This window comes from Mastigoproctus giganteus, chromosome 5, assembly GCF_048544385.1.
Source record: "Mastigoproctus giganteus isolate SK-2022 chromosome 5, ASM4854438v1, whole genome shotgun sequence".
Lineage (NCBI taxonomy): Eukaryota > Metazoa > Arthropoda > Arachnida > Uropygi > Thelyphonidae > Mastigoproctus > Mastigoproctus giganteus.
The window spans coordinates 136,666,109-136,686,026 of NC_143579.1; the positions used below are offsets into that span (position 1 = coordinate 136,666,109).

The following is a 19,918-nucleotide window of genomic DNA, read 5'->3' on the forward strand; positions in this document are numbered from 1 at the left end:
GCAATTTGCCTCCAATGTCACACTGCTCCAATTTGTGTAGCAGTCTTCCATGTGCAACAGTATCAAAAGCCTTTCTAAGATCCAGGTATATAATATCAAAGTTATTCCCTGCATCCAGTTCTTTTGTGACTGCATCATAGTATCCAATCAAGTTGGTCAGGCAAGACTTCCCCTTAACAAAACCATGCTGTGTCTGAGCTATAACTGAAGTCTTGTCTAAATGATCCTGCAGTGCTTCTTTAACCAGTGCCTCCATTAATTTTCTTGGAACAGAAGTTAAGCTCACAGGTCTATAGTTACTTGTGTCAGCCTTTGATCCTCCTTTGTGAATTGGGGTCACATTTGCACATTTCCAGTCTATGGGTACCTCCCCTGAGTCCAAGGAAGCTCTCATAATTATGGCTAAGGGTTTGCTTACTTCCTTTGCTGCCTCCTTTAATATAACTGGATAGATCCCATCCACCCCGGGTGCCTTTCTTGTGTTTATCTTCAACAGTTTCTCCTCCACTTTACTCCCAGTTATTTCAAGATTCTGTAGCTGACTGCTAGAGTTCAATACACCTCTGGCATTCCCCTTGCTGAATAACTCCTCATGTGTGAATGTCGATGCAAAATATTCATTTAGTTTGTTAGCTACCTGAGCAGGATCATCAACAGTTGACCCATCAATATCAAGTGGACCAATCTGATTCATCCCCTTCCTTCTAGAGTTTACATAAGTAAAGAACTCTTTGCTGTTTTTCTTTGCATCCCTTGCCAGGGATTTCTCGTAATCTGCCTTCGCCTGCCTAACCTCCTTTGTAACTTGGTTGCATATCAACTTGTATCTATCATAAGCTTCTGTGTCATGTGTTAATTTGTAAGTATCCCATGCATTTTTCTTCTCTGCCATATGCCTGATTAGTTCATCTGACATCCATTTTGGCCTAAACCTTGAACAATATTTCTTAGTTGGTATGTAAAGCCTAGTAGCTTCCAAGATAAGTTCTTTGAATGCTTCCCATTTTGAATTTGCTGTCGGTAACATCATCAGTTGGTCCCACTGTATAGAATTTAAATACTGTCTCAGTCCATCGTAGTCGCCTTTACGGAAGCAATAACCCTTCCCTTTACCCCTAATGGTAGTTACCTCTTTCAGTAACTCCTACTTCAGCACACTGTGATCACTGCCACCTAGTGGTTCATTTATCTGCAGATTCTTAATGCATGAAGAATCACTGCTGATAATCAAATCAAGAATATTACTCCCTCTAGTTGCCTCCCGAACATGCTGATGTAGAAAACAATCATCCAATAAATCCACAAAAGCCCTGCTAGTGTGTGAGTAACCAGCCCCCAAATTCCAGTCAATATCTGGGAAATTAAAATCTCCCATTATAAGACTCTCTGATTTACTGGCCCACTCTATTTCCCTGTACAGTTCCTTATTATACTCATCAGAGTCATTAGGCCTATAGCACACTCCTACTCTCAATTTTGATCTCCCAATGCTTATGTCACACCAAACTGACTCAACACTGCACTGTCCAGCGATGTCGACTGGCTTCACTTCCTTGGTTTTTATGTGTTTCTTAACTAATAGCATAACCCCTCCCCCCTTCCTATCCTGTCTATCCTTTCTGTAGACGTTGTACTCCCCAAATTCCAGTTCTGTCATCCCCTATATCTGTGTGACACCACGTCTCTGATATCCCAACAATATCTGCCTTTGATGTTTTGAGCAATACCTCAAATTCATCAAATTTATTTACTAAACTCCTAGCATTGGTGTACACACAAGTATACCTGCACCTGTTTCTATTCTTAGCTACCCTAACACAACCCATGTGTTTACTTGTACCGCAATGGCTCCCAGCAGTCTCTGAAATACCATGCAGCTTGTTTTTCAGGCTTCTGCTCATTCTAATAGAAGCAGTGCAAGAATCTCTTTCACCTCTGCCAGTGGCTACTGTCAATCTATTGGTCTTTGTCTCCCCCCAAGCTAGCAGTTTTCCGACCCACTTAACACTGCCTCGATAGCATCAGCAAATATTCTTGCACCCTTTCTATTTAAGTGTATCCCATCTCTGTAGAAGCAATCTCTCCTGTTAACAAGTACAGTCCAGGCTGAAAAAAATTCTACCCCTTGAGCCTTGCACAATCTTTCCAGGGCCGAATTGATCGACAAGGCTCTCATCATATACTCCCTCCTATCGTGTCTGGGCAGAATTGCAGACACTTTCAAATTCAACCCTAATTCTCGGCTTTTGTTCAACAGTGACCTGTACTTGTTAAGTAATTCTGCCGGTCTCCTACTCTTAATATTATTAGTGCCAACGTGTACAACTATATCACCTTTTGTGCCCTTAAAAGATGATATTCGCTCTACAACGTACAACGTATAACCGAGCATATGATACCGATGAAAGCATAGTGCATTTTAATGATTTGAATTGGTAACTAATACAATTTACAAACCATGCTCATGACCTTTTATATGGCCTTAAAGTCACATTCGTGACCTTAAAAATGACATATTAGAGAGATAAATAGCTTAGTTATAGTGAAAATTTCAACTTCCGAGATCTTGAAACGAATTACCAAAAACAGTGCTTTATTTGGTTCACGTTACGATATTTTAACGATATGATGGTGTCTCTGGAACTGATTAATATCATATAGCGGGGTACACTGTACAGTATTGTATAGCTATGCACATGGTTTGGAATGCTATATTTATGAATGTTTAACATTCATTTTTTGTAGTTAATGTTCATATTTTCGATTTTGTTGATACTTGGAAAAAAAAACTCAGAAACTTGTAAAGCGAGAACTGCCTGTGTACCAGTGCTGTGTTATTTTTGTTTTATTAAAATGAGTTTTTATAGAAATGTTGACTTTTATTTTCAATAAATTAAAAAGAATATTTATGAATTTGATTAACTGAAATAAATGTTTGAAGCAATTTTTTTTTTACTTTGTACTGACGTGACCTGATCTTTTGAGGCCTCATAATTGTTCTTGCCTAGGTTCTCCAAAAGTGTAAATGTGGCTCTGAATAAAACAATGCATGCATACTACTTGGGTAGTAGAAATGATGGAGATGCGTTACCCATACTTAAACAGCCTTTTTCATATTGTATATATGTTTCCATACAGTTTGTAATATTTAAAATAAATAAATGCACAAGGCATAATACTTTAAGAGTTTGGTATCTATATAATATTGGTGTTTTGATACACCATAGATAACTCTTAATAAACTACAAAGTAGTTGTTGTAGGCATCATTTGCTGTTTCTCATATTGTGCTCTGCCTTCACGACGAGTTGCCATGATATTGCACTACTTCGAATAAGTAACTCTTCACTAATAGAGAAGACTATTGTTACTTATTCTCAGTTGAGTACCACCACCCAGACAGCACTGTTTCACGGCTACTGGCCGATCATCAGTGGGTGGGCAGGTACCCTGGTAATGCAGACATGACGACCCAGTTGTGAAGTTAATCACACAATATGAGAGATGCCAAGAGGTGTAGATGTCAATATTTAAAATAAATAAATGCACAAGGCATAATACTTTAAGAGTTTGGTATCTATATAATATCAGTGTTTTGATACACCATAGATAACTCTTAATAAACTACAAAGTAGTTGTTGTAGGCATCATTTGCTGTTTCTCATATTGTGCTCTGCCTTCACGACGAGTTGCCATGATATTGCACTACTTCGAATAAGTAACTCTTCACTAATAGAGAAGACTATTGTTACTTATTCTCAGTTGAGTACCACCACCCAGACAGCACTGTTTCACGGCTATTGGCCGATCATCAGTGGGTGGGCAGGTACCCTGGTAATGCAGACATGACGACCCAGTTGTGAAGTTAATCACACAATATGAGAGATGCCAAGAGGTGTAAATGTCAATATTTAAAATAAATAAATGCACAAGGCATAATACTTTAAGAGTTTGGCATCTATATAAGTTTTATTATAACTCTATATATATAACTCTTAAAGTATTATGCCTTGTGCATTTATTTATTTTAAATATTGACATCTACACCTCTTGGCATCTCTCATATTGTGTGATTAACTTCACAACTGGGTCGTCATGTCTGCATTACCAGGGTACCTGCCCACCCACTGATGATCGGCCAATAGCCGTGAAACAGTGCTGTCTGGGTGGTGGTACTCAACTGAGAATAAGTAACAATAGTCTTCTCTATTAGTGAAGAGTTACTTATTCGAAGTAGTGCAATATCATGGCAACTCGTCGTGAAGGCAGAGCACAATATGAGAAACAGCAAATGATGCCTACAACAACTACTTTGTAGTTTATTAAGAGTTATCTATGGTGTATCAAAACACCGATATTATATAGATACCAAACTCTTAAAGTATTATGCCTTGTGCATTTATTTATTTTAAATATTGACATCTACACCTCTTGGCATCTCTCATATTGTGTGATTAACTTCACAACTGGGTCGTCATGTCTGCATTACCAGGGTACCTGCCCACCCACTGATGATCGGCCAGTAGCCGTGAAACAGTGCTGTCTGGGTGGTGGTACTCAACTGAGAATAAGTAACAATAGTCTTCTCTATTAGTGAAGAGTTACTTATTCGAAGTAGTGCAATATCATGGCAACTCGTCGTGAAGGCAGAGCACAATATGAGAAACAGCAAATGATGCCTACAACAACTACTTTGTAGTTTATTAAGAGTTATCTATGGTGTATCAAAACACCGATATTATATAGATACAGTTTGTAAATACAATTACATTGTACTTCCATGCAATTTTTAAATATATATATATATATATATATATATATATATATATATATATATATGTTTCAGGAAAACACTGCACTGTCCAAATCTGCTCAATGCAAAACATGGTTTATATGACATAATGAGGGTTCTGTACTTGTACACAAAAAAAGTGTGCAAAAAAAATTAAATTGAAAATAATTGTCTTCATTCAGTAAGAAAAAAAAAAAATTGAAAATGTGTCCATAACATTAATCTTTTTAATACTTACCTCTGGACTTTTAATCTAAATTATTGCTTCTTTGTCACTGTTTTCCTGTGATAAACTTGATACAGTATCTGGCACTTTTTGAAAAAAAATTGTTAAAATTGTTTGCTTAGAAGCATGCTGTTTTTCTTTATAAATTTCTGCATAAGGAACTAAAGCTAATGATAAAGTTCTACGAAAATTTAAACTCCTCTCCGAATTAGGATCCATATCCAGAACTTCTTGGCTAAGCTGATTTGCAAGTCTTAAAAACTCAATTAGTCTCTTTGCTGTCAAATTTTTGTGTGCATCTTCTTCATTTTTACCATTTTTGTCATCTTCTTCACAATGCGGAAAAATATCGTCCACTGATAATTTTTCTTTATGAGATTCAAGGACTTCTCTGATATCTGCTGGTTCCAGTTCTTCAAATCCCTCTCCCCTAATCATTTTGCCAATTCTCACAGTCTCAATTACATCCAGCATTTCGACCAGGCTTCTTTAGTGCAGCTTTGTGGCCACAGCTTTTTCCACACTTCATTCATTGTTGAGTTCTGAACTTCGCCCCATGCAAATTCAATATTTTTTACATCATGAAGAATGTTATAATTCCGCCAATAATCTCGAATTGAAAGACTGGCTATTCCATCAGTAGCTTCTACCAATTATAAAAAAGATCTTTTAGGTAATAAAGTTTAAAGGAAACTATAACACCTTGGTCCATCGGCTGAATTGATGAACTTGTATTTCCTGCAACAAAGGTGTTCCACAGGGGTTTGTCTGGACATCATTCTTCAAATGGAGATTAAGACATTCAAATCTTAATATTATTCAAAATGCAATGTGTACAATAAGATTTCCGGGCAAGTTTAATCATTAATATTGATGTTCCAGAAAACGCCTATGATTTATATGATTGACTAGCGGTTTATATACTAGGACAACAATCTCATGTTCTCAAGACCTATTCTGTAACATGGAGAATATCCAAGCAACATCAACTCGCAACATCGAATTGGCATTGTGTCTTTCATTCTGAAATCCTCCCATAAGTTAAACCTAAGAATGCCGCAAAACTATGGTTCTTTTACTATAAAACTCGTGTTGTGGATAACGTGGAGCAAGAGAATGGCTAAGAGGCAAGGATGATTAAACAAAACATGGTTTATTACTTCTAGCATACAAACCAGGTGTGAAATAATATGGTTATATGATTATATAAGAGCTCTATATCTTATCAAAGAGGATAAAACGATATACTATAAGGCTAATGATACATGTGTATAAACGTGTCAGCGTTCTTTGTGGCCGCCTCCGTAGCCAGGTGGGCAGGAGCAGCAGTGCATAGCACATGCTTCTTGATTAGACCGGGGTTTGAACCCGTGACCACAAATTACGGAAGATGCGGAGAGGTCAGGGAATGACCACTGCATATCTCCAGAGCAACATGGCCTTAGTTGCTAATGCTCCTAAAAACCAACTAAACAAACAAACAAACAGTGTTCTTCGTGTGATCTTCGGTTGGCACTGCTGCCCGTACTCCCTGGCGCCAACAATCATCCTCCAGTTCGAGTATCTGGGTGTATGTGTAAGTGTACTGTACAGATTTAACAGTCATAACTTACGGTATTCTATTACAAAGGTATTCTAATACAAATGGCTCTTGTGAATCTTGTGTTGTGAGATAGATGCTACCTTAGTGAACGTTTCTATGAGGAGGGATATTTCTCAGTAGACTCTATTAAATAAATAGTCAGGGATGAACGTCCGACACTTTCATTCTATTAAACTATCATGTCGTAATCATCCTCCAGTTCGAGGGTGAGACTTACCAGAATAATCTTTGCAATATTCAGGAATAGGGTTTAGGAACAGGAGCCAGCAGCAAAAGATTCTCAAAACGTTTTTGATGAGATAGCCTCAAAAAAAGAAGTGCTTTGCACAGGACAAGATTCTCTTTGTCTCCTTCTGGGTTTCTCCGTGTCTCTCTCTGTATCTATGTCTCTCTGTATCTATGTCTCTCTCTGTATCACAGAAGCCTATGATAGATACAAGTTGATATGCAACCAAGTTACAAAGGAGGTTAGGAAGGCGAAGGCAGATTACGAGAAATCCTTGGCAAGGGATGCAAAGAAAAACAGCAAAGAGTTCTTTACTTATGTAAACTCTAGAAGGAAGGGGATGAATCAGATTGGTCCACTTGATATTGATGGGTCAACTGTTGATGATCCTGCTCAGGTAGCTAACAAACTAAATGAATATTTTGCATCGACATTCACACATGAGGAGTTATTCAGCAAGGGGAATGCCAGAGGTGTATTGAACTCTAGCAGTAAGCTACAGAATCTTGAAATAACTGGGAGTAAAGTGGAGGAGAAACTGTTGAAGATAAACACAAGAAAGGCACCCGGGGTGGATGGGATCTATCCAGTTATATTAAAGGAGGCAGCAAAGGAAGTAAGCAAACCCTTAGCCATAATTATGAGAGCTTCCTTGGACTCAGGGGAGGTACCCATAGACTGGAAATGTGCAAATGTGACCCCAATTCACAAAGGAGGATCAAAGGCTGACACAAGTAACTATAGACCTGTGAGCTTAACTTCTGTTCCAGGAAAATTAATGGAGGCACTGGTTAAAGAAGCACTGCAGGATCATTTAGACAAGACTTCAGTTATAGCTCAGACACAGCATGGTTTTGTTAAGGGGAAGTCTTGCCTGACCAACTTGATTGGATACTATGATGCAGTCACAAAAGAACTGGATGCAGGGAATAACTTTGATATTATATACTTGGATCTTAGAAAGGCTTTTGATACTGTTGCACATGGAAGACTGCTACACAAATTGGAGCAGTGTGACATTAGAGGCAAATTGCTGCTATGGATAAAGGGGTGGTTGAGTGGGAGAAGACAGAGAGTGGTAATCAATGGACACTGCTCATCGTGGACTAATGTTATTAGTGGAGTCCCTCAGGGCTCAGTGTTGGGTCCATTATTGTTTTCTGTATTTATAAATGATATTGATGATGGTATATCAAGCTTAATGTCCAAGTTTGCAGATGATACAAAGGTTGGCAGGGTTGTCAAGGACACTACTGACACTACACTGCTGCAACAGGATCTGGAAAGGTTGAGCAGATGGGCTGAGAGGTGGCAAATGAAGTTTAACATTGACAAATGTAAAGTACTACACATGGGAAACAGCAACCCCAGGGCAACGTATCAACTCTGTGGTACTACGCTGACAGTGGTAGAAAATGAAAGGGACTTGGGGGTGATTGTGCAGGCAGATATGAAGTTCTCTGAGCAGTGCAGACGGGCTGCAAGAGTAGCTCATGGAGTATTGTCAATGATATACAGGAATTTTTCCAGCAGGGATAAGGAGGTGATTATTCCATTGTATAAGGCAATGGTCAGGCCACACCTAGAGTACTGTATACAGGTCTGGAGGCCTCATTTCAAGAAGGATGTAGAGCTGCTGGAACGAGTACAGAGAAGGGCAACAAGATTAGTGAATGGAACAAAGGGGTGCTCTTACGAGGAAAGGCTAAAGTTTTGCAAATTACAGTGTCTGGAGACTAGGCACCAGCGAGGTGATCTGATAGAGGTGTATAAAGCCTTGAATGGTTTAAGCATGCTCAATGCTGATGGGATTCTTCCTCTAGCTCAGAAAAATCACCTGAGAGGGCATAAATTCAAATTGAGGAAAGACAGATGTAGGATAGACGTGCGGAAATTTGCCTTTAGCCAGCGGGTGGTTGGTTGGTGGAACAGACTGCCATCCCTTGTGGTGGAGGTTGATAGCCTAAATAAGTTTAAGGCTCAGCTGGACAGGTATTTTGAACGAACAGAGGGGTGAAGTGGAAATGGGGTTTTTTTTTTTTTTTTTGCTGATGCTGCATAAGCTTGCTTTCTTGCATCAAATGCCTCTACTAATGCTAATGCTAATCTCTCTCTGTCTTTTCATTCCCCTACCTGTCTCTCTTCATTTCCATATGTTCGACCTCTCTTTTGTCTCTTTGAATATATATATATGTCCCCCACCTTTTATGGTTTCCAATGCCAATTGTTTTGACCAATTGAAATTGGTCAAAACACCAATTTCGTGGAGAAATGAAAATCCCAGTGACTGTTATTTTGGAGATATGACAGTGAAAAAAAGAACTTATGAGGAGAAAAAGGAACCTCGCATCTGTAAGCGGTGAAATTTCCAGACTGCCCAGCAGTAGTCACTAGATCTAAAGTCTGTTCCCCTATACAAGGAATTTCCAGACAACAGTCACCCCGTAGTTATAAGGTTCAGATTTCACCCTGAAGTATGTTTCTTAATTGTCATTACTCTCTTTCTTTTCTCCGATGAAAGTCATACTTTCTCACTGTTTTTTAAATATTATATCCACGATGTTCATCCAATCCGATTGAGTAATGATCTCTTGCTGTGAATTAGCTGGACTCATAAAGATGGAATGGTATTTCAACCGCTGTTTTTCCCTAGCGTGGTGCCAACAGGCACACGCTAAAAAAAAAGAAACAGCCTTATACACGGAGTGAGTATCACACTACAAGTATAGCAGTGACAAAAGTATAAGGTGACTTGCCCAAATAGCAGCCCTCAAAGGCAAACGAAAAGTAAAAATGGAGACATTTTTACAAAGGTAACTTTCACATTTGGGTGCAGGTCAAACAAATGTGCAGGATGACTGGGTGCATTGTCAAGAATGAGCAAAATTTGAATGCTGTGCTCTTCTTCAGGCAATATCTTTTTGTTTTGATGCAAAAGAAATTTAAAAACCAATCATCGAAGATGGTTAGCTGTCATCCAGGCTTTTTTGCCCGATTTCCAGTGAACTCGTAAGCAGCGTCTTGATATTCCTTTAAAAGCACGAGGATTTTCTGATATATAAATTAGAATCAATTTACACTTAAAGTCGCCCTCTGCATTGCCACATAACAAAAGTGTTAACCTATCTTTTGCAGCTTCGAAACATAGGGTAGTTTTCTCTTCTTTTGAAATTAATGTTCGACTTGGCATACACTTCCAAAATAAGCCAGTCTCATCAGCATTAAACATTTGACTTGCTAGATAGCCCTCAGTTACAATAACATCCTTTAATGTTTTCAGATACAAAGAAGCAGCTTCCGTATCTGCACTGGTTGCTTCACCCATTAATTTTAAATTGTGAAGACTTTAACGTTTTTTAAAATTGTCGACCCAGCCCTTACTGGCCTGAAAGACATCTGCATTGGATGGACCTACTTCTTCTTTTTGTAAGTGATTAAAAATTGCATAGCTTTGGTGCGAATAATATCTGAACTAAGGGGCATTCTCTTTTGATTAAGATCTTCTATCCTGAAAGAAAGTAATTTTTCGGTTTTCTCTATTAACGGATTTCTCACTTTTGCGGTGCTTTTTGCAGTAAATGATGTGGAACAGATAGGAGAACTTTTAGTTTTCTCAAAATTTTCCCTAGCTTATTGAATGCTAGATTCATTTATACTGTATTTCTTGGCCAATGTCACAACCTTTTTGCCATTTTGTAACTCCTTAACAATTTTTAATTTTTCCTCTAAATTTAAAATTTTTTTTGTTGTAGCTTTTTTCATTTTAGGCACTAATGAAACACACTTTATATAGACAAGAAATATTAAATCAGCAAAAACAATGCTTACCAATTAAAACACTTTACATTACACAAACCAGAAAAAGATTTTGTCTGAACAGCTAACGTTCAGATAATGGGGGGAGGGGGGTCCCAAAAAACAAGATAATGGGGGGAGGGGGGTCCCAAATGTGGAAGTTGTTTCAAAAATAACCCGACAAACACACCACCGTTTATTACTATGTTTCATTATAAGAATCAGTTTTAAATGCCTTTGTGATAGGCATTTAAAACTGACTCTAAAGCACATTTATATTGTTTTATGGTAGTGAACCATAAAACAATAAAAACACTTTGCACTTTCTGGTTTATTGGGCTATTCTGTTAGTGCAATCTAATTATAAACAGGTAGTAAACTCAATCTTATTGCATTTGCAACAATACCAACAGCTGTAATTCTGTGGGATTTAGCATTATTATGGTGAAATGTGTTTCTCCTTCAATGAAATCTTCAATCATGTAAAAAACATAAAAAAAATTTCAAAATCTGCTCTTCATTCCTATTTTTGAAGCTTTGTAAACAAAAATCGCAATGGTAGCAAAACTTGCAATGCAATCTAAAATTTTGGTAGTAAATACCTGACCATGCAATAGCAAAACTGCACATTAAAAAACCGCACAAATTGAGGGATGACTGTATATATGTTATTTATGATGTTTTTGTATAAGTAATTTGTATGAAATTACTCGCCTATCTTGCGACTGACTGCATAGATAAGATTATATTTATTTTATGTAAATACTATATGTTATAGTTAAAAGTCATTGTCTGGCTGTTTAGCTAATGGTTATGAAGGTAATCAGAATAGAAATAGATGCTCCTGCCCTCATATTGCACTAATAATCAGTGTGTGGAAGAATTTTAGTTGTATGAAAGTAAAAAGTATATAACTGAAGAATATAAAACTGGTGCTCAGGTTATCTGGGAGCACAATATCCCATCTGTGTTAGTAACGGCCCTGGACATGGCATGTTTCTACATTCAGAAGTGATTGTCTGTATATCTACCAAAATCTTATACTTATTATAATTATACTTCAAATTAAAATTCTATTTAACATTAATGTATACACTTATACTTATGTAGTTATAACTAAGGTTTAGGAAATAACCTAATCTGTTTACCAAGAAAGCAGGGAGAAACTGTGGCAGTGGCAAACATACACGGTAACAAGTCTTGCTCTGTTGTATTTTTTAAAATGCATTTAAAGTTATATTTAAGTAAAATAAGGGAAAATACAACTTCTGTATATTAGAAAAATTCAGCAAAATTTATTTGAACAAAGATCTGATTAGCATCATTCATTAGAGCAAAATTTCAAACAGTGAAATGATTCATGCACTCCTGAAAAAATGGTTGAAAAAGGAATCTATATATAATATTAAGAAATAAGACTAAGCTCTCTGTTGAAATTATCCAAAAAAAATTGCTTTATTAACTGCCAAATATGGAGAATGTTTCCTTATTTAGAAATTGTACTCCTTACACTTAGCACTCTAAATTTACTAAATTTAGAGTGCTAAGTGTAAGGAGTACAAATTCTTCATCTTTTAGGAGCTTTCTTATTTGAGGACCTATGAAAATTCCTTCCTTCAGATTTGCACAAGATAAATTTGGAAACATTTTCAGTAAATATGTGAATTCTCTGCTTTCTTCACTTTGGAATTCTCTTCTCAAGTTTGAAGATGTTATGTGGCATTAAGATATAATCACCTTCAGAATGAGAACAGAATTTCAAAATGGGTACAGAAATATTGTCTATGTAACCATTTAATTTAGTAAATAGGATAAATTGAAAATTCTGGGTGTATGGAACATTCACCAGAATTAAAACCCACTAAACTAAAATTAAAGTTTACAAAATTTTCAGGCCCTGTTCCTTCCTGGACAAGCGTTACAGACCAGAGTAACAGCTCATGTACCAGTGCAAGGACCAGTGCAGCCAGTTCCTCTGATGGATCTTTTTATACAGATGCAGATTTTGCCAGTGCTGTTGCACGAGCTGCTCAAAATGCTGGATATAGGGTGGACGGCTCTCTCATCTGTGATCCAAGTTTAGGTAAGTGTTTATGCCAGCAGTTTTCCAAACTGTGTTCTACGGAACACTAGTTAGTTTTCTGTGAGATGTGAACAAGTGTTCCGTGAAAAATCGTAATTAATAATTAAAAATAATATTAAAATAAATATTTTGCATATTTGTAGCATACACCACTTTTGTATCATTATAATTTTTAACCTAATTTTATTTCAGTTATAAATATACTGGCATTGACTAATAACCCTACCCGACAAATTTTTTTTTTCTTCATACCTCTGGAACAAAAGTTGGCTATTCTTAACAAAATTAATGTCCTGATTATGAAAATATCAATCTTTTACTTCTATCACATCTACATCAAAAGATGTATGCATTTTTTAAATTCCTTGTTTTTATACAATATCATCATACATGATTGTAATTATTACACACAATATATGTTACTTAGACGTGTTTCCCACTCAATGATTTCCTTTTGTACTCCAGATTGCTTTCCTGTTTAAGGAACCAACTGTAATCTCGCATCATAGCAGAGTCCCAGCGACCTTGGTATCGTTTTTCCATTGCATATATGTCCTGGTGGAAGCACTCTCCTTGTTCATCACTGATGTTTGCTAAGTTTTCAGGAAAGAAATCCAGAAGGGAATGAAGGAAATGCATTTTCAATGACATTTGGCACCCCATGTCCTTGTAACATTTCAGCAAGTTTGTCACCAGTTGCTCATAGTTCTTTTCTTTTCTCTTTCGGAGGAATCCGTATACCACAGCCTTGAAAGATCTCCATGCAGCCAGTTCAACATCATTCAGGGTCCTTTGAAATTCTTCATCTTTTAGGAGCTTTCTTATTTGAGGACCTATGAAAATTCCTTCCTTCAGGTTTGCACGAGATAAATTTGGAAACATTTTCAGTAAATATGTGAATTCTCTGCTTTCTTTATACAGTGCCTTAATGAAATTCTTAATCAGTCCAAGTTGATGTCTAAAGGGGGAAGAAAAACCTTTTGTGGATCAACCAATGGAACACGTTGCTTTTGCTGGGAATATATTCATCTTTCTCTCTCTCTCTCTCTAAGTTCTCTCACAGTAAGTTCCACTATTGTAGTAAATTTTTTTGATTGATTTTAAATTGGTGCCTCTGTAGCCAGGTGGGAAGGAGCAGCAGTGCGTAGCACACACTTCTTGATTAGACCGGGGTTCGAGCCCATGACCACCAAATATGGACGATGCGGAAAGGTCAGGGAATGACCACCGCATATTCCCGGAGCAATATGGACTTAGTTGCTAATGCTCCTAAAAACCAAAAAACAAACAACAAACAAACAAACATAAAACTTGACCAGAAACAACCATTGATTTGCTGGAGGTAAAAATCATGTGGGGTAGTGTAATCAAATAGACTGCGGAACATTTTATTTTGCTGAGCTTTTGCATAGAGGTAATGACATCTACGAAAAAGTAGCATTGTAGTGATCCAATATGCCATTCGTATGATTTAGCCTGGAGTACACTAGTTGAAGGAGAGGAGAAAGCGAACTGATATCATAACTAAACTCACTTCCTTGTATAAATTTTTTTTGATCATTATCAGTATTTCGAAATATTATTATTAAAATAAATGACCATGGATTTGTCGTTGAAAAAATGAACTTTAAAATGAGAAGCAAAGTACTTCTAGTATTGTAACTGTGGTCGATGAAAACGAACACAATATTGTCACACTTCAAAGTTAGGATTAACAATTGCAGCCTTTTGTTCCCCAAAAATCCAAAGTGAAAAAACAGGAACCAACTAACAAAAGACCAAAACGAAAGTATGATGACAGTTATTTGAATTTCGGCTTTATGTGTGTTGGAAATAAAGATGCTCCTGATGCACAGTGCATTTTATGTAATAAAATATTAGCAAACAGTTCTTTGGCTTCCACTAAACTTGTGTTCCATAAGTATTCCGTAAATGTACAAGTGTTCTGTAAATATATTGTGAGATGAAAAGTGTTCCGTGATTAAAAAATTTGGGAAACACGGGCATTATGCTATAGTTAAATGCTATGCTATGCAGTCATATCAAATCAGTACTTTTCATGTAAGTTTTAAACATATGTGCCTTGTATAATTTCATAAATAGTGATATGTCTTTATGCCATTGAATTTTATCTTCTGTTATAGTATGGGGGTCTGCCACTTGTAACTCAATCTGGGGAGGTCTGGGTTCAAATCTTATTTCGAGGCTTTAGAAATTTTCAAAAGCCTCTCCATTCAAAGCCAAAGTTGGCCAATCTCAGAGTTGGATTTCCTCGTGTAAGTTATCTCTTGCTTTGCAGGTCCGTAAACCTGCAAGTCAACTTAGGTATACATTTATATAAATATCATGCAACAAAAAAAATCACAGATAATATCATGGAAAGTGGCACAATATGATCAAAAGTAGTCAGTTCACCAAGAAAATCTCCCCCAAACAACAACACTGCTTTTGATGAGCTTAGCCAATAATGTTGGTTCCTGATTTGTAAATAGTAAGAGAGAAATCCTGAATTTTCATGGGCCTATTTTGATTAGTTTTGATTAATTAAGATTAGTTATCAGGAAGATAACAGTAAATTGTAGTTTTCACTGTTACCTACTATTTCTTGAAATTATATTGTCATTAATTTGTGTAAAATTCCATGAGGTGTTTGTTTTTTTGTTTTTTTTTTAAGTGATGAATTTGGAAAATGTGATCAGGTATGTTTGGAATATGGAATAATATCTGACCTGCTTTCAAAAACACTCCTGCTTTACAGAAAACATTTTGCTTTACAGTTATAACAGGTAACAGTTATAACTTCCAAAATGAAAACTTGCTACAGGAATCTGAACTTTTGTAATCTCGTGTTATCCCCATGCAAGATGTGGTTATGCATATGAAAAAACGAGATATGGTGAGGTGAGATCACAGAGTTAATTACATTTATCAACTAGACCTTTATTTTACAAAAAAAAAAAAAAAAAAAAAGTTGGAGTCAAAAGGCATCAATAACAATGTAGCTCCCTGGTAATAAATAGCCTGGAAATGTATTTTTAACTGGTTTATATGATTCTCTGTAATCAAGAAAACCAGCCAGTGTGAATCATTTTATTCAGTTTTCCTCACTAAAAATATTGCCATGCTGACTAAATTTCTAGACCATTTATTACCAGGGAGCTACATTGTTATTGTTTTTTACCCCAACTTTTTTTTTTTTTTTTTGTAAAATTAAAACTTAAATATATGGATGAAATATATTTATATGTGGTTGCCTATACATGTATGTGTGAAAATTTTGCAGAATGAAGCTGTAAAGCATTGCAAAGTAAGTATTAGAGATTTACATGAAGCATTATGAAGTTCAGTAAAATTATGCTTCCACTTATTTTTATTTAACATATGCCATATAATTTCATCAAATTTGAGCCATATTAATCATTTTCCCATCCCTTATAATAAGTTTACTCAAATTTCTTTTAAATTTATTCAAACTTTCTACCTCCATAACACTAGGTGGACATTTGTTTCAACAATCGGTTACTCTTTAGTGGAAGGAAAATTTCCATACAGGAAGTTTTGCAGCCATCATTTTTAAATTTAAATTTGTTTCATATGTGGGTAGTCCAAAAAAGGATAAAGTTGCCATCAATATTTAGTTGCAATGACTATTACCGAACCATTTTAAAATCTTACTGCTTCATTGAGGTCTATTTCCAGATGCCTAAGTTTAAGGCACTGCAGTTTAAAGAACTCAAAACTTTCTTGGTATGAATACCCTTTTCTATCTCTAACTAATCTTTATATTGCAGTATTCAAGATGTGGCCTGAACATCACTTTATTCAATTGAAAATCACCTCTTTATCTGTGCTGCCTAAGCAGCCTGTCTACATTGCCGAGAGAACTTCATGTCATCCCCCTCTCAATGATATACAGAAATTTTGCTAGCAGGGATATGGAGCTGATTGTCCCCTTGTATAAGGGGACAATCACCTCCTTATTCCTGCTCTATACTCAAGGTGTGGTCAGGCCACACCTTGAGAACTGCATACAGGTCTGGAGGCCTCAATTTAGGAAGGATGTAGAGCTGCTGGAATGACGGCTTGATTGTTGATGAACAAGCTGAGGTAGCTGACAAACTGAATGAGATATTTTATATCTACATTCACATATGAAGAAGTCTGTAGGGAAGTGGAGGCCAGAAGCTTATCAACTCTAGCAGGGAGCTAAATAATTTTGTAATAACTGAGACCAAAGTGGAGGCGAAATTGTTGAAATTGAACATAAAAAAGGCACCTGGGACAGATGGGATCAATACAATTATATTAAAGGAGGCAGCAAAGGAAGTAAGCAAACTCTTAGTCATGATTATGAAAGCTTCCTTAGACTCAGGGGAGGTCCCCATGGACTGGAGATTTGCAAATGTGTCCCCAATTCACAAACGGGGATCAATGGGTGACACGAGTAATTTCAGACCTGTTAGTTTAACTTCTGTTCCAGGGAAAATAATGTATTCACTGGTTAAAAACACTGCAGGAACATCTAGACAAGACTGCAGTTATAGTTCAGACACATGGTAGGGGTTTGTTAAGGGGAATTCTTGTCTGACTAATTTTATTGGATACTACAATGTGGTCACAAAGGAATTGGATGCAAAAAATATATATATTTTTTATGACATCCAAGACCTCCTCGCACAATACTGCTTTCTGCCTACAGGAAACCAACCTAACACCATATATAACTGTTTCTCTCTGGAACTATACAGTTCTTCGGCAAGGTTGTGTTGTAAACAACATGAAAAATCTAGCACATGAAGGTGTAGCATTGATAATCAACACCCAAATACCCCCCCCCCCCCCCCCCCCCCAAACTACTCCCATTAAAACAAACCTTGAGGCAGTTGCAGTACGAGTCAACGATAATTTTGACTTAACTATACTCTCGTTATACTTGCCCCCTAATCAAAATAAATACATTACGACGACATAGAAGAACTAGTAGTACAACTTCCTCAACCCTACTTCATTCTAGGGGGCCTCGACAGTCACCATCCGTTATGGGAAATCAGAACATGGACAAACTTGGACAAATTATAGAAAAATTACATGACCGGCACAATTTGATTACTCTTAATAATGGTGCACACAATTATATGCATTTACCTACAGGTTCATTGTTGATGTCTATTGTTTATTCAGCTATTGATGTCTCTTTATGCTCATCATCTACAGGGTGTCTCAAAAATATTGGTACAAATGTTTAGGGGAGGTAGGTAACGTCTAAAGGAATGTGAATCGCATAGGAACCCATAACCGGAAATGTCACCGTAAGTCAGTACACGGCGCTGTTCATCAGTTCACAAGAGGGAAAATTTCTGATTTACTCATTCAAGCAGTAGTTGCCGCACGAAGAGCCTGCATCGATATACGAACTGTGAGCTGGCAGACATGCACCTAGTGTATTGATAACAGAGGGCCCACACAGTGTGCGCCCCCATGCGGCACAACATTGCTTCACAATAAATGTGTGGGAAGGTATGGTCAGTGACTGCTTAGTCGGCCCATACCTGTTACCATCCCGCATGAACCCCTCTAAATATCAGATCTTTCTTGAACAAGTTCTACCAGGGTTACTTGACCATGTTCCAGCAAATGTGAGACGCAACATTTCGTTTCAACGTGATGGGGCATTATGGAAGGTGTGTTCGTGACCATTTGAACAGGCATTTTGGACGTCGATGGATTGGCCATGGTGGACCCGTTGCTGGCCCCCACGCTCACTTGATTTATGGAGCCTTGATTTCTTTCTGTGGGAGCCCTCAAATCTATTGTGTATGAATCGCCTGTGGAGACGGAAATGGATCTCATCTGCACTGCTGCTACTGTCAAAGAAACTCCAGGTGTGTTCGACCGTGTCCGCCAATCCATGCTGCGTCGGTGTCACGCATGCATCGCGTCTCATGGTGAAACCTTCGAGCATCTGTTGTAACATCATGAAATGCATCCCTCTCGTACTCCATTGTTAATATTATGTCAAATAAATGTTTGCCACTAATTACTGTCTTGTGCCTCTGCTACTACTTTCCCATGATGTTTCCGGTTATGGGTTCCTATGCGATTCACATTCCTTTAGATGTTACCTACCTCCCATAAACATTTGTGCCAATATTTTTGAGACACCCTGTATATATCCTCTATTTGGATGGCCTATCTATAGCAATCCGGTGGGTAGTATACCATTACCCAGTGATATGCCAGCCTGATACATTCCCTACTTTTCTAACAGAGCTTGGTGATTTCTCTCTCTCTCTCTCTCTCTGGGTAACTCTTTTTTTTTTTTTTTTTTTTTTTACCTGGCGAAACAAAAACCTCAGGCTTCCTTGCACCACATGACTAAAAATGATAAAGATGAAATGAAAGATCCGCCAAATGGAACTTTTTCAAAGCAAAATGGAATATATACAAACAACTAGCAATTCTGGAAGAAAAGCAGGTCTGGCAACCATCCATAAACTTGGCCACAGAATGTATATCTAACCAAATATTACAGGCAGCAGACCAAGCAATTCCAAAGCAATCCAACAAAATATCAGCATGCTCAAAATTGTGGTGGAATAATGAATGCAGCATGGCTAAAAAAGAAAACTACAGAGCTTGGAACATCTTCAGGAAGTTTACAACAGCAAATCTCATCTGCTTTAAACAGGCTTGGGCAAAAGCAAAACGTATTAGGGAAACTAGAAAATGGAAGCATGGACACGTTTCGCCTCCACAATTACAAGAACTACAAAAACGCAAACAATATGGGCCAAAATACAACGTATATACTCTAAACATCATGCATCAACCTTCCCATACTCACTGTAAATGGGCCGACCGGGCTAGCCGAGTGGGTAAAGTACCTGCCCGGCAACCCAAAGGTCGCGGGTTCGATTCCCGCCTCGGGCTTGGATCAAAGTACTGCAAAAACCTTGGGAGGTGCAATATGGCCACAGAAGCCGATGCGCCAATAACTACCAAATCAAAAAAAAAAAAAAAAAAAACTGTAAATGGCTGTGATGTAACACCAGTGGAGATTGCAAATATAGTATTATTATTATTGCTGCTCATATATTATTTCTCCCTGATTGGGGGTTCCACCTCGTGATGGGTATTGCTACCAAGTACACAGGGTGGTTGTTGTTATGGCTGATGTTACTGTTGGTCGAGGAA

At 37.4% G+C, this 19,918-nt stretch overlaps 1 protein-coding gene across 3 annotated transcripts in view; it reads left to right on the forward strand.

The window, feature by feature from the left end:
• LOC150085722 (roundabout homolog 1-like) overlaps window positions 1–19,918 on the forward strand; it is a 1,418,757-nt gene that overhangs the window by 1,321,727 nt on the left and 77,112 nt on the right. For all 3 annotated transcript variants that reach the window (XM_090374199.1, XM_090374201.1, XM_090374202.1), the window contains exon 25: window positions 12,536–12,724. In XM_090374199.1, coding sequence (XP_090230325.1) covers window positions 12,536–12,724 — 189 coding nt within the window. The remainder of the gene's footprint in view (window positions 1–12,535; window positions 12,725–19,918) is intronic.